The 15,229-nt window shown below is 37.6% G+C and overlaps 1 protein-coding gene across 2 annotated transcripts in view; it reads right to left on the reverse strand.

The window, feature by feature from the left end:
• LOC121303558 (MOB kinase activator 3B) overlaps positions 1-13,300 on the reverse strand; it is a 30,595-nt gene extending 17,295 nt beyond the window's left edge. For both annotated transcript variants that reach the window (XM_041234343.1, XM_041234333.1), the window contains exon 1: positions 12,835-13,300. In XM_041234343.1, coding sequence (XP_041090277.1) covers positions 12,835-13,252 — 418 coding nt within the window. In that variant the 5' untranslated portion in view covers positions 13,253-13,300. The remainder of the gene's footprint in view (positions 1-12,834) is intronic.
• Between the last annotated feature and the right edge of the window lie 1,929 nt (positions 13,301-15,229).

Consider the following 15,229-nt stretch of genomic DNA (forward strand, 5'->3'; position numbering starts at 1 on the left):
TGACCTTGGGAAATCATGAAATGTCTTTTCTTGTAGTTTTGGGGCATTAAAGACAGGAAAGGATATATGCTGTCAGAGATTAATGAATGGACCTGCTCTGTCCCTAAGGTCCATTAACTGTGGAAAAGGTTGTTTTTACTGGAGGCAGCACACTCAGTCTTCATAAAATCATAACCCAAAAGCACAATCCCCTATAAAAAAAATATTTCACCTGTAAAGAATCATCCACCAAATAGTTGAAATATGGGAAGTTGACTGCTATACCAGATATTTGTAAGATGCTTATTTGCTAACGGAAAAAGGTTTTAATAGCATTAATGTATGTATGTATGTATGTATGTACTGTATGTTTGTATGTGTACTACTGATCTCAGATGTGTGTAAGTCTGAGCACTCAATCAAAAAGTTAATAACTCCTAGTTTGTAAAAAAATCCAAAAGTTAACAATTGTAAAACACTTTAAACACAGTATACTGTATGCAGCAATCTTGATTTTTGCACTATTCAGAACTATGAAGTTGGCAAGGAATTGTCAAATCAAGTGGTATACTTAATTGAGCTACTGAGAGATCTATTGTTCAAAATGTAGTAATTTCTAAATCTAAAGGATTTAATCCCCTTTACATCAGGTATTTGTTGAAGTCTGGTAAACAATTGTTGTTGAACTGAACTGAAGAATGGCTAAGCAACCACTAAAGCAAAAGAACTGTTAATCGACTAGTGAAATAAGCTCACTCAACAGCTTTTCACACAGAAAGCTGTAGTCATACCAGGAATATTGCAGAACCACTTCTTTAAATGTCTAGGGCTGCAGTACAACAGAGATTACAGCCTTATGGGAAACGTAGTAATTAAACCCCTCTTGCAAAGTGAGGGGGTATATAGATTTACAATGACTTCAAAAGGCCTCCTGAAATCATTTCACAGGTGCAGGAGGAGCATGTTGTTTCAGCCTGTAACAGGACTGACTGAAGGAGGTTATAGGAATGTGGTTCACATGGAAATGTTGCAGCTAAAAAACATATTACCCCTAAAACAGAAAAAAAAAACACAAATACTGTCTAAAAATGTTCAGGGTGGTGTAACTTAGATACCGGTAGTTAGAAACTAAATACAATTTATAAGATATTCCTTATTAAAAATGTCTCCTCTTGCACCTTGACCTTAAACTTCTATGTTGCCCAAAACACTGCAATTTGGTAATTTCAAGCCTAAATTGAAGTGATTGCTATACACTGGTTTTGAATGATAAAAATGCAAAAATGTATATTACTACATATATTTGGAAAGCCTATGACGCTTCATAATCAAAAGCCTTTGGATTTCTTCACAGTCTAGGCTTTGGTTGTGTGATATGAAGAGGGCTGTCATTTGCAACCCTCCTCTGACTTGTTGTGACTCAAGCCAGATTCGAGCCCAGGCTTACAAACGTGTATGTAAGGCTTGCAAACACATTTTGTTTTAGTCATTACCATTCTGAGGATTTCAAGTTATTATAAATAAAATTTCAGAGGGGCCTCCAGAGGCTCAACTAGAGAAAGCACTGCTGCTTGAAGTGCAGGGTAAATCACATGAGTAGGGTTTGAATCGCGTTTGCGCCGTTTGGCCTCTGTGATCGACAGGGACAAGGGAGGAAAAAACGTGTGTGGATAATTTGCTTCAATGTGCTTCAGTGATCTCTACCTGCCTGGCACCCAACAAGACCAGTCAAACACTTCACATGCTGGACCCCTGTCTCCAGGGTTGACAACCATTGATCATCAAAACTGTGAAGTGACATTCGAATTGGGTATTTCAAATTTGAAAGGAAAATGGGGGTATAATTCTATAACAACCTTTTCATAGGTGCTCTATCGAGACAAAATTTACCTGACGTTTTCCTTACAGGTGTGTCATCCTTATTATCCCATATAATACCATTCAGCCATAATACAATTTACTATGTTAAACATGGTAAAGAAAATGAGGCTCCCTTACAGTACTGAAACAGATGACGTGCTTAAGTTTTTCCATGAAGAAAGAGTCATGGCTGGCCTCATTAGAGCACTGCAGCACTCCATGCGTCAAGGCAAGGAAAGCTGCCACCCAGAGGGGCTGGAAGGAATGCAGCTGGGGGAGAGTTTATTGTAGCAGGCAGCACTCTGACTTCCTTCCTACCAGGAATCTCAGTGCCTGGGATCAAAGCCCTGGCAAATCATGAGCCATAACCCAGCTGCGGTCTCCAGCCCCCCCCCCCCCCCCCCCCCCCCCCATGTTCCCAAATCCTAGGCTTTATAGCCTCCCAGCTTTCGCAGGCCGCATTGCTAGAAATAATGCTCACCCTGTGTCAGACCTCTAGCAATTCCGCATGATTACACCAAACCACCAAATAATTACAGAAAACAAGACAACAAAACTAATGTCAACTGTCAGGAAGTTGTAGAAAAGCAAAAACACACATCTGAAGTTCACATTTGCAAACAATTTTCTGTGAACAACATAAGCCCCAGTTTAGAATGTTATTTAGATGATATATTAGTAGCCTGTGTGCTAATTGGAATTTGGAAACTTTTAGTTTTTGGAGGAGGGAGAGCTCCCAGACATGTCACAATCAACCACCCTTGAATTAACCATCTCTAATTCCTACATTTGCAGCTACTGTAACCCTAATTCTCAAAAATAAAACTGGGTTGATATTTCCTTGTCCAACAAGTACAAGCCCATAGTGTATGTGCAACAAATAAAGTGTGGAATATTAGGAAGAAACATTTATGGTATATTGAGAGGAACTGCTCTTTATAAAAGCAAAAAAGGGTTTAGAGCTGTAATAAACCACCTTCACAAAACTATTATAACACAGATTTGATAATTAGTTATAAATAATGTCCCTAAACAGCACTTATGCTGCATTGAATGAATGGTTGCTCTGGACAAAAAAAAAGTGAAAACAATGAAAACAATGCGAACCTCCAGAAATAAAGAAAAAAAAGCAAGCCTAAACAACGACTGACAAAGCAGCACAGCATATTAAACCACAGATTTCCACTGTTTACTTTAGTCAATTATACCTGCTCTGGCTTGTCTGTAGCCCTACACATTTATAAAACAATTCCAGATATTCGCACAAAAGAAAGATACCATTCTACACAGAGTTACATGGCAAGGTAAATTTTTAAACAGTTGAGAATTCAAAAGCACATAAGCTGTTGCTGACAGTCAAAGTCTACCCATTTGACTAGTGAGGAGCCAAGAATGGAGGGCTGTCTCTATCCTTTTTTAATTTTGGTAAATGAGAAATGTGTTGTATAAGTAGGGCATAATACTTGTGCTAAAATAGCAAGAATCTGGCAGTCGCTTAAGAGTATATTGACAGATAATTAAATGCCAAGATACCAGTCTCCGACTGTCTGGTGTTAACCATCCTATTGAGTACACATGGATAAAATGGAAATTGGAGCAAACCTACATGGCCTTCACACAATGACTCACAGTTAATGAAAGCTGAATATTTAATAATGTAAACAAAAATGTTGTTGTAGTAAAAAAAAAAAAAAAAAACTACTGTTCAGGCACAATGATGGGAATCACAGGGTGGACTGAAACAGAAAGGAAAACAGCTGTTCAAATTTAAGAGAAAGCTGTTTGAAATGTATGCTGCAGGATCACAAGCTTGGATTAGCTTGTAGAAGCAGTGCACTTCAAAGACTGACTGATCAACTACAGTTTGTGGACCTGCAAAAATTTACAAAGGGTGTCATAATTAGAGGCAGGATTTTAAAAGAAAATATGGAGACAGAGTTAACTGAGAATCTTACTGTCCATATTACAGAAAGCCACTGCTATAAGGATCGTTCCATGCTAATTGATGCGTTCTGCCCTAACGATACAATGGATAAAATATGTTTAAATACATAGATGTCCCCGTATAAACAAATGTATACATATAATTGTTAAATCTTACAGATTTGCAAAACTTAGTATTATAGAAAAATACAATCTAAAAATAGTTATGCTTATACATTTACAAAAATGTTACCATTATTTTTAGACATTAATGAATTTGGTATTATTATCATATGAAAGTCTATTTGCAGTGCTGAGTTGCTTTGTGTGTCTTTGTTTATTTTTTATTTTTATTACTTTTCAAGTATGTATTGTAATATATATTTCTTCTTTTCCTGCCCTTGATCAAAATTTAAATAATTAGTTTAACCCGGTATTATAAAACAATTAAAAACTTTAAAAAACAACATTTCTATTTCAAATTTGTTACCTACATTTTTATAAAATGAACATAGTGCTCAACCAGCTCTGATGATGACATGTAGAAGGAAACTGTCTTGTAACTGTTAAACACAGAAAACAGACACTGTAGAAATTGCTGTTTTTTTAATATATGTGTGTGTGTGTGTGTGTGTGTGTGTGTGTGTGTGTGTGTGTGTGTGTGTGTGTGTGTGTGTATAAATGTGTTTTCTACAGAGGGAAACCACCATTAAATGTTATGGAAATACATGGGATGCATGCTCACCACCAGTCTCCAAAATCCATCCAAATACATATTCTAGATATATGCATATAAATCTATGAAGCTATTCCATTTTGGATTTTGTGAAAATGATAGACTTGAGACAAACACAGTAATATTCAGACCTTTTTAAAACTTCAGACTTGGCACAAGGGGTTATTCTGGTATGTCTCTAAAAGCAATTGCTACTCTACAAATGACTTGGTATTTTTGTATGTATACACAAGTGACTGCAAAGATTTCCTTTTTAGCTACATAAAACTGTCTGCATCTGTATGTCTTGTCCCAAGAGTACTGGTAAAGGAAACCTCGTTGGATCTACACAGAATTCCAAGGATTTCTTTGAACTCTTCATCAGTGTAGCGCTCCGTACTTCCCTATGGAATATAGGTGGGGGAAAAAGCCCAATCATGCACAGTATATGGAATGCTACAAGGAATGTTCAATTAAAACAAAAGAAGGCATCCAAGAACATTTGGGGTGGTAATAATTGGTGACAAAAGACATTTAGGAAATTGGAGCTTGCATCTAAAACTCCTTTTTTTTGTATCTCAAGTAAATCATATGTTTATTCGTTAGTGAATATAGCATTGTTTCTGTAATTATAATAACTTTGCAAGTTTTAGTACAGTGTACAATAAACAGTCCCTACAATGAAGTCTAACCACAATTTTCATTTTATATATATATATATATATATATATATATATATACATATACATATACATATACATATATATATATATATATATATATATATATATATATATATATATAATACACACACACACACACACACACAAAAATGATTATGAGCACAAGCAGTATACATAGCATACGTACATACTGTCTTTATATGATTTCCTGTTTGGATTTGTGGTTGTTGGTTTCTCTGAAAGCTTGTCAGGATTAATGCCTTGTTGGAATGATTTAAAACTGTTTCATAACGGTGGGGGAAGAAAAGTTACAGATTTTTAAAACATCCCACAAACCTAACAACTGACTGTTAATAGATAATCATTTACCAAGTATATTTTGTCACCAAATAGCAATGGCGTTCTGTGCCATAAAACTGTGAGAAGGGCACATTCAACGTAGACATTTCATACTCATTTTTTTTTTTTTTAAGCTCGTTTTCAATCTAAAATAAAATATTTAAAAACAAGCTTTGAAAGCGGCCCAGTGTCACCCAGGTGTTGCTCTTCTCTCCTTCCCAGCAGGAAGACCCAACCTGACAACAGGAAGTTTCATCCCAAAACACTGTCCAAAAATGGCACAGTTGGAGCATTAGGAAACAGCACCAGCCTTTCCTGAAACAGGAACTGCAATTCCCTTACATTTTCTTTAAAACATCCCAGGTTGTGTGAGTGCTGTGTCTAATTGAGTACAGATAAAATTACAGGTCCCTTAAGAACTAAACATGTAGATTCACAAAGCACTGTTTTTTAATATACACAGAATATGAACACTTTTTTGTATCTCTTCTGGTGCAACAGAAGCATTTTGGAGTGGTGTAAAAGAATAAAACATAGGTTTACATTTTACCAAGATAATGTACCATATGCACTGTAACAACCTGGGTGATTAAATTAATGATTTTAAATCAGATGTATGAGCTTCTCAAATAAACTGAGACTTTAATGGGGTAATTAACTGCTAAATGTATATTGCATTATAAACCATACACCCATAGATGACGGGTCAAGATGAATCTTATCAAATAAATAACATAAAGACTTTTAAACTCCAAGAAGATATGAATGATGAGGAAGAGATACAACTAGGTCCCTTAATTAAAAAGGTTTGTCAGTGACAATGTCTATCAATATAATCATCAACATTATGTACATATAAAAAAGTTTTGAATGAGGCTGGATTTTCATTGATTAAAATATTAGTGTGTGCTCCCATTGGCTAGAAAGGTTGCAGTGTTTTCGGCACAGTGCGAGATTGACAGTTGGAAGTTTGCCTGGTTGATTGGAAATTTGCAGGTTCGTACAGCCTTTTGTATTAATCAATTGACAAATAATGAATTATTAAATTAACAAATGTTTATGAATTACTATATGAATTGACACATTTATTGACAAATTGCTGGACAAATTGACTAATTCACAATTTGACAAACTCACTGCTGGATAGTTTTGGCACAAATAGCACTCCATAGAGAAAGGCCTTCTCCAAACCTTGCAGCATAGCACATATTTTCAACATCCTCTATTTACATTTGTCTGGATTATCAACAGTCAGTTTAATGTAATTGAGTAAAATTAACTTTATTGTAAAATTATACATCACTTATCAGGGATTTGGTACATTGTTTAAACAATTGAATTATTTATTTAATATAGCGTTGACAAGGCTGTTCACGGCTTCATTGTATAATGATAAAATGTCGCTCGCCTCCGCTAACAAGGTGGCAGCAGTAGTTTTAGTGGTTATTTGCATTACGATTAGCAGGTCACTCATGATCTTTGCATCGTCCCTTTGGTTCACAGCCGCAACCAGCCTCCTGTAGTAACATTTCAAAGCTGCGCTGGGCTATGCAGAATCTGCATAGATTTCTGTGGGTGGTGAGTGACGTCTACAGAGCATCTGCACAATGCTGCACAGAATCGTGGAGAATTGCGGAAATCTGCACTACAAGAACACGACCAATGTCTCAGATAAAATTAGCACAGACCCGTGACTCCAGCAGGATAGCCTACTTATTATCAATGTAGTTTTGTTTAAACAAGTTCTAACAGTATTCCAATTTTCTTAGGTAAGTGAAGAAATCTTTTTTTACACACTCCACATGTGCAATAATCATTGGTAGCCTACTTGTGCAATGTTGTGATGTGTAGCTATAAATCCAATAACATATTTTACTATTAAAATTAATTAATTTATTTTTGCTATACATGTTTTATTTATCTGAAAAAATAAACGACTCATCTCTCCTCTTAAATAATAACCTGTGGTACACGATTGTGTTTTAAGCAAAAGACCGATCATTTCCCAATTCTGTTTACCATCAGTTAACAAAATATTTGTTTATTTATTTATTTAATTTTATACGTTAAAATGTTTTAACAAACTACAGCACCATGTCATTTTGAGCAAATAATAGATCTTAATACTGTTGTAGTAGAACATTGACAGTGTACAACTTTAGTGTTTTTTTTATTATTATTCTGATTGTCTTTATAAAAAAGAAACATAACAAGTTATTTGGCATAGTAAAATACAAAATTCCAGTAATTTAACTGATTTACATTAGTCTTTCTTCATTTAAGCCTTTATTTGATAACTTGCATGATGTACTGTATACCGTGATATTAAGGTTACCATGGTATTTTTTTTTTTTTAATGGTTATCATACCGTGCACATATTATACCATCCCACCTCCACACCAGATACTGATACTCTCATTAACCAAGTTTCATCACAACTGGATAAGCTATGTGTGTAAAAAGTGTGACATACAAACTTACGTATGGATGTACATTCGATTAAGGTACATTGCTGGAACCTTGCATGTCTTTAGCTATAGTATGGGATCCAAAACCAAGATAAAAAAAACACTTCTGCTAAAACCAATAATTAAATAACAGTAGATATAATCCCTCAGGGTTCCTGTTTACCTAAACGGTGAGCACATTTACACTTTACTGACTGAACATCACAGCGAGATAATAGATATTATTTTTATTCTGTCATTCAGTCAGTCTAGCAGACTGTGAATTTATAATTAAGAAAACAATTGTTTTCTCAAACTGTAATTACTTGGGCTGCTGAATGAACTACAAATGCCTAGGAGATGAAAGTCGAGACACGGTTCAGGTGGGAAAAAATATTAAGTTAGTAACACTACAGTATTTTTATCCAATTTTGCTACCAAGGCTTAGAATGTTGTTTCCTCAATGTGAGCATGCTTATACCTCCCTGGAGGGACCACCCTCTTTGGGGGTAAAGTGATCAGTGGCTGCAAAGAGGGCTAACCCCAGCACCACCGCTAGTCCTGGCTCTCCTCCTGCAGTTGCCACCCAAGGATGCCTGGCTCACACCGCCCAAGGATGCCACATCCGCATCGCCTGGGGCTGCCTGGTGCTCCGCATCGCCTGGGGCCACTGAGGGCTCCGCTTCGCCTGGGGCCGCTGAGGGCTCCGCTTCGTCTGGGGCCGCTGCCTGGCTTGCGTCACCTGGGGCCGCTACTAGTCCTGCAGGTCCGCAGGAAGCACCGGGGCCGGCACCTCAGAAAAAGGGACTGCCGGCTACAAAGAAGGGGGGTCCAAAAAGGGACCCCCGGCTACCCCTGAGGGGGGTTGTGGGGTCAGGAGACCAGTTTCCCCCCCCTGCTACAGTTTGGCTGGAGCCTGGAGAGGACCTCCCGATGGTCGGTCCCTTCTTGGTTTAGTTTTTATAAAAATCTACCCCTCCGCCCCTGTGTTATTATTTATAATATGTTAATATTTGTTTTCTTGTACATTGTTTTATTTGTGTGTATGTGATATATGTGTGTATATATATATATATATATATATATATTATATATATATATATATATATATATATATATATATATATATATATATATATATATATGATGGCGGAACGCAGTGCGTTTGTTTTATTATTGTTTTTATTTTGTTCTGGCAGAGACTAAATTGGCAGCCCGTCCTCTGCCAGTTGCTGATTTAAAACCTCATACAGAAGGTGGCCATGTCCCGAATTAAGTGATTTATTTGTTGCTAAATCGGGAGATGGTCACCTGTATAAAAAACTTGCAGCTCTCCCTGCTCAGGGTGGGTGTACGGAGAGCGAGCGAGAGGAGATTTAAAACTAAACAAAACTAGAATTCAGAAGTGCTATGAAAGCTATTGTCCAGTGTTTTGTGTTCAAGATTTATTTTTGTTTGAACCTTTATTTTTTGTGCTCTGTGAGCAAGAGTTTGTTTTTGTTAAAACCTTTTATTTATTTTTGGTGTTCTAAATAAAACAGCGCATGCTGCTCCTTTGAACTGCAGTACCTGCCTGTCTGTGTTTGTGCCGCCTTCTGGCCTGACGTCACTGCAACGCCATTTCCTGCCACATGCCTGTACATCATTTATCAGAAATACTGTAACATTTCAAAGTTGTTCCTGTAGTTTTTCAAAGTGTTCATTATGGATTGCTGGATCAAAACTCACCAGTAACTGGAAAAAAGCTTACATTTCAATAATCTTTTAAGCTGTTTAAAAAATATTTATTTCAAGTTAGGCTAAAGAGTAAGGTGACTTCCAGATTGATTTTTGAGATGTTCTAAATCACTTGAGTAGGTTGTTCCATTTTTAAAACCAATATTAGGTCATTTTGTTTTTATTTCAGTAATGTATTTTTACTGTACAAGAGGAAACAACCAGTGCACACACTCTGTTTTAGATTTCAATTACCATTTGAGTAGAATTGTGAAAACCAATCTAAACTGAATAAAAGATTTAAACAATACAGGTTGTCTTTTAAAGTGTTGTAAAACAATAAAGTTTAATTGAGGCCAGCAAGCTCCAGGACCTGCCTTACAGTTTTTCCCTGGTTTACTAATTTCGATATTTAACATTTATCAGAAAACTAAATCTGTACATTTTTTTTCTTCTAAAAACTGCACTTTTCTGTGTTTTTGGAATAGTTGTGGTCATGTAACTACACAATGATGTTACTTTACCTCACAAAATGTAAATCACCTGGCCAAGGGACATCACTGATTAGCTTTTGGGAAGGAAGATCACTCACAGAACAGGAGTTCATGGGTTACTGATTTACACAGACATTAAATAATGGTACCTCTATTATTGTGCTTTTTACTTCTTCACTTTTTTTTTTTTTTTTTTTTTTAGGTTAATTGAGGATATGCAAATATCTAGGCTCTTGCTGTAGGTCACATGAAGGGGGTTTGAATGATGTCAAATGATATGAAAAACTGCATTAGATAAACAATATTTAGTGTCTTCCAGAGTTAAACAGGTTTAGTATGATACACATTTATAAATTAATGGTGTCTCTGTTGTTTTTGTTACCAGGGAAATCAGGAAATGTAATTTGGCAGGCACAGATGGAGGCTCCAAGAATACTGTCTCTTTTTTCACTCCTTTTTCACATCTGTTACTGTGCCATAGCATTATTTTGCTGATAAAATGATAAAACAAAGTGAACCTTGATAACAAATACAAGACTTCTGACCCCAGATAAATCATTTATGCCAAGTTAACAGTGTAGTGAAACCTATAAAAATGCTTGAAAAGGCTTCAAATATACATTGAGTCAGAGTGTTATTTCAGACACAAAGGCAACAAAGCCCTGCTCTATCTAGTTTCCCCCAGGGCCCTTTGAGATCAAATACTCTTTAATTAATTATACATGGCTGTAGGTAACAGTGATACCTGCAAGTTGTACTCACTCACAGGCAATGGTCAGACCTCTCCAGAACTGATGCATTGTAAAGGGTAATGGATCTAACATGTGAGGTATTGTGTGAGTTTCTTTTCATTAAAGGTTCTTTCCATCAACCCTAGTTGTTTCCAGTGCACAACAGTTTAGTTTTAAGTTCTATGTTCATTGTTAGTCATTGCCTGACATTTTAGATTTTGTACTGGAATAATACATTTAAATCAAACTGTATTCTAATATGTTCGTTTTTGAGAAACGTACATACATAAATGCCTTATCGGAACTAACCCAGGGTTGTCATGTTGTGTACAATGCTCTTCAGTCCTGTTGTGAAACAGAACATGTGCTAACCACCTGTAACCCACTATAGTATCTCTGAAAACATAACAATTTACTATGATATGAAAGAACTTAAAGAATCACAGATAAGGTGTTCTTGAAAGGGGTGAGTATAAATGGTACGAGGTATGTTACTTTAGTTTGTATTCATGTTCTGACAATAACTTCCAGCATTGTAATCAATGAAAATAATGCAAGCAGCATCAATGGACACAAAGGGTCAACAGTACCTGTTAAGGAGTATTTCAACACATTCTTTTCATGCAAAAATTGAAAGCAAAAAGAGTGAACGATGTTAAATACTGCACATTATTTAAGGCCCCCAAAGGTAAAATACCAGGACTGTGTTCAGAGGTGAGAACAACTGGCCAGGTGCATCTGAGACATCAAAAGGGTGCTGATTGTAGATTACACTGGTAGCACCTGCCCTCGCTCTCCTGTGATGAAAGCGTTCTATGTTTCTACAGATGATGAATCTGCTTCACCTGAATCCCTTCCAGGCTACCTGTAGCTCCTGTTTTAACCCCACCATACATTTAAACATATTCAAGCAATAACTACAGTGTGCATAGAGTGTATGAGAAGATAACAGTTCTAAGAGTTATCCATTCTCAGTCTGCCTTCAACCGAATCATTGGCTAGGCAACACGCTGTTATCGTTGTGGCACCAATTGCACCATTTGTTTATCCAAACTACACTGTTAACACGATTTTGGGATAACGTGATTTTGACTTCCAATAAGATTGAATGGCGGAGTGTAACAAAGACAATGTCCTGTCACCGGCTTCTGTGTGTGTTTACAGGGAATGGCAGATGAAGATTGGTGGACTGTGGCTCCATCACTGACCAAGGGATCTGTTTAGGCAGAGCGTCTCACTATAAAAGTAGCCACTGACACACCCTAGGGCCTGATGAGCCCGAAACTAACCGTACCTTAGAGATGGCTTGTTCTTCCACAGAAGTAAGTTCTTAATGGGGTCTATAGTAAACAAATAGTAAGAAAAAGCTTAGGGGATTCTGATCCTGCAACAGTAAATCAAGGGTGTGACAGGATACAAGGTTCCTGGAGCGGGACCTCCCTTGTAGCAAGAGTAGTGTTCAGCTGCTGTTTTGGCCAACTTTTGTACAGTATTTTGTTTTGCATTTCTTTGTGGTACACTGTGCCTGTGTATTGTTCCACACATGTGGTTATATAAAAGCAACCTCAATAAGGCTCCCATCATTGGTACTGCACTCACACCTGCTTCTACATAAAGATATTCCACTTTTCATTATACTGTCTGTATTCAGTTATGACAAGGATCAAAACATACACAAAGTGCTGCAGGTAGCTTCTTATCAACGACTGAATCCAACGACACTGACAGTACATTTATTGTCTACTGTTTTGTGAAAGTGGAAATAAACTGATGATGTTACACAATGAACAAGAAACAACTAAAAGAGCACCTCCTGAGCTACAGTTTTATTTAACAACTTATATCATGTTAGCTTGACTAAATGAGTGTATTACAATGCTGTAGCTTATAGTCTTTTAACACTCAGCCTTTATGTACAAGGCACAGCTATCATCTCTTCTACTTACCTATGCTAGTGGGGAAGATCTCCTCATTGTTGATCTGCACCTCAATCCAGTCCATGAGGAGATTCATGTACTGTGGGGCTGGCAGAGCAGTGGGCTTCTTGTACTTCAGGTCGTCCTGCCACCGGTACTCATACCTGGGCCCGCCTGACATGATGGGGCAACTCTTCTCTGTGCAGAACTCGCAGATGGTCCCATAGATCAGGTTGATGCGGTTAAAGAAGTCCACCACGTGCACAGCTACCCAGTCGTTGAGGTCCTCCCCATGGGGCAGCTGAACAGCCGCCTTGATGTCCACCCCCGAGTTGAGTGAGGCCTGAGCCTTCTTGTGCAGCTCGAAACGCTGTGTGCCCGGTTCAAACTTGCGTTTGGGCCGGAAAGTCTTGTCCTTGTTGAAGACTTGCTTCAGAGTAATCGACATGGCAAAGGGGTGTGTTGTGGTGGTGGTGGTGGGGGGGGTGGGGGTGGGGGAGGACACCCCCTGCTCCTGACCTTATGGGCCTCTGTCTAAGCTTTCCCAATTTCCCTTTTTCCTCACAAAAGGACTCCTTAAAACAATATACAGAAAGGGGTTTGCCAGTGGGTGGAAAGGTCTTTACTGGCAACTTTTCAAGACATCCTCTTCTTTCCTGTAAAAATCAAGTTAATCCATAAACATTAACAGTACATGACTGGCAGATCTGTAGAAGTTTACATGTATACTGTGGCTGAATTTGGAGAACAGTACAGGTTTTATTTACATTCCCAGATTGGAAATGGGTGTAAAAACACATCTGATTAGGCGCTTCCTTTATTTTCTTTAACAAATGCAGTCTGTCATGCACTGAAACCACAAACCTGCGAGTATCTGTACATTGTTTGGTTGCGTACGCACACAGCATTAACGTGTAGCTATGTAGCTCAGAAAATAAGATAGCTGAGCAAGCAATACCAAAAAAATTGTGAGTGAGCTCTGCTGCTCGCCTTGTCTTTTCCCTTCCTCGTTTCTCCCGCACTACACTGCTGCTCCGCTCCCTCCACTGACTCCCTCTCGCTGCTCGCATGTATTTCAAACCTCTTGTATTTGCCTATCACTGTCTTGACCTTTCTGCTCCCTCCACCAGCACCAGACTAGCTGTACCCTCCTCTGCTCCCCTGCTTCCACAGCCTGCTCCTTTTCCACCCTTGCCCCTCAGTGGTGCAACAACCTACCCACGGATATCAGGACTGCTCAGTCCCAGACCACCTTCTGACGGCTCCTCAAGACACATCTGTTCGGACAGCATATGTAAACCCTCACAACTCTGGACTATGTGGCACCCAATTGTTCCAGCACTTGCATCAGCTTGTACTTGCACTGAACTCCTCCATACCTTGCTATATTCCACTACTGCTCTTAATTATAAATACGTCCTGTATCTTGATTGTACTCATAAATATCCGTATTCATGTTTTTTGTAATTAATCTTATTTTAAATTGTTCTCATCCACTTATTGTACTTACTACCTGCTTCTAACAGACTTTAATCATATAAGCAAATATTTTTACTATAAGTTAACTGCTCTTGGTCAAACTCGCTCTTAAATGTAATTATTTACAGTATTCTTTATTTTGCTCTTATTTGAATTAGATCTTATTTTTCTACTGATTTTACAGTACCTTATAACTGCTCTTATCTGTAATGTGATATTTTGTAATGTGATACTGAGTACAGTGATATTTTGTAACAATTGTACGTTGCCCTGGATAAGGGTGTCTGCTAAGAAATAAATAATAATAATAATAATAATAATAATAATAATAATAATAATAATAATAATACATGTTACCCCCCTTGTAAACGAGCTTAATTTAAATTTGTGTTTCTCATCATGTCAAACTCTCCTGCAACCTTTACCTTGAATTGCGCTTTTTTAAAAAAAGTTTGGAGCTGCAACAATTTTAAATGACACATAATACGTGTTATGTTTGGCAGGGCCTGAACTTCTGAGACTACCTAATTCTGAACAGAACCGTCATTATCTTACCGCTAGATTCTCACTAATCTTACAATCTTGGATCTCCCAGTAACCGCTGCTTCCCCAAATGCAATTAAACTAATATGTTTAAAGTTTGAGCATTTCTGTGTTTTGTCCCAGAGTTTTCAGTTTTGAATCTCATCACCATTCACCCTGGAACTGTTGTTTCACTACTGTGGTTTCAGCTGTTCCTACAGCCTGCTAACCTGGGCTTTTTGCCTGAGCAGCTGGAACTAACTTTATTAAATTGATTCATTGATTGACCAGTTCTTACATGACTGGAGTGGAGGGAACCAGGGAGATGATCTTCCCTCAAGGATAGACGTTTTAATCCATTCCATGCCAGACAAAAAAAAAAAAAAAAAATCCATTAAATGTGACATGGTCACTCACTTACCTA

Source organism: Polyodon spathula, chromosome 2 (assembly GCF_017654505.1).
Source record: "Polyodon spathula isolate WHYD16114869_AA chromosome 2, ASM1765450v1, whole genome shotgun sequence".
Classification (NCBI taxonomy): domain Eukaryota; kingdom Metazoa; phylum Chordata; class Actinopteri; order Acipenseriformes; family Polyodontidae; genus Polyodon; species Polyodon spathula.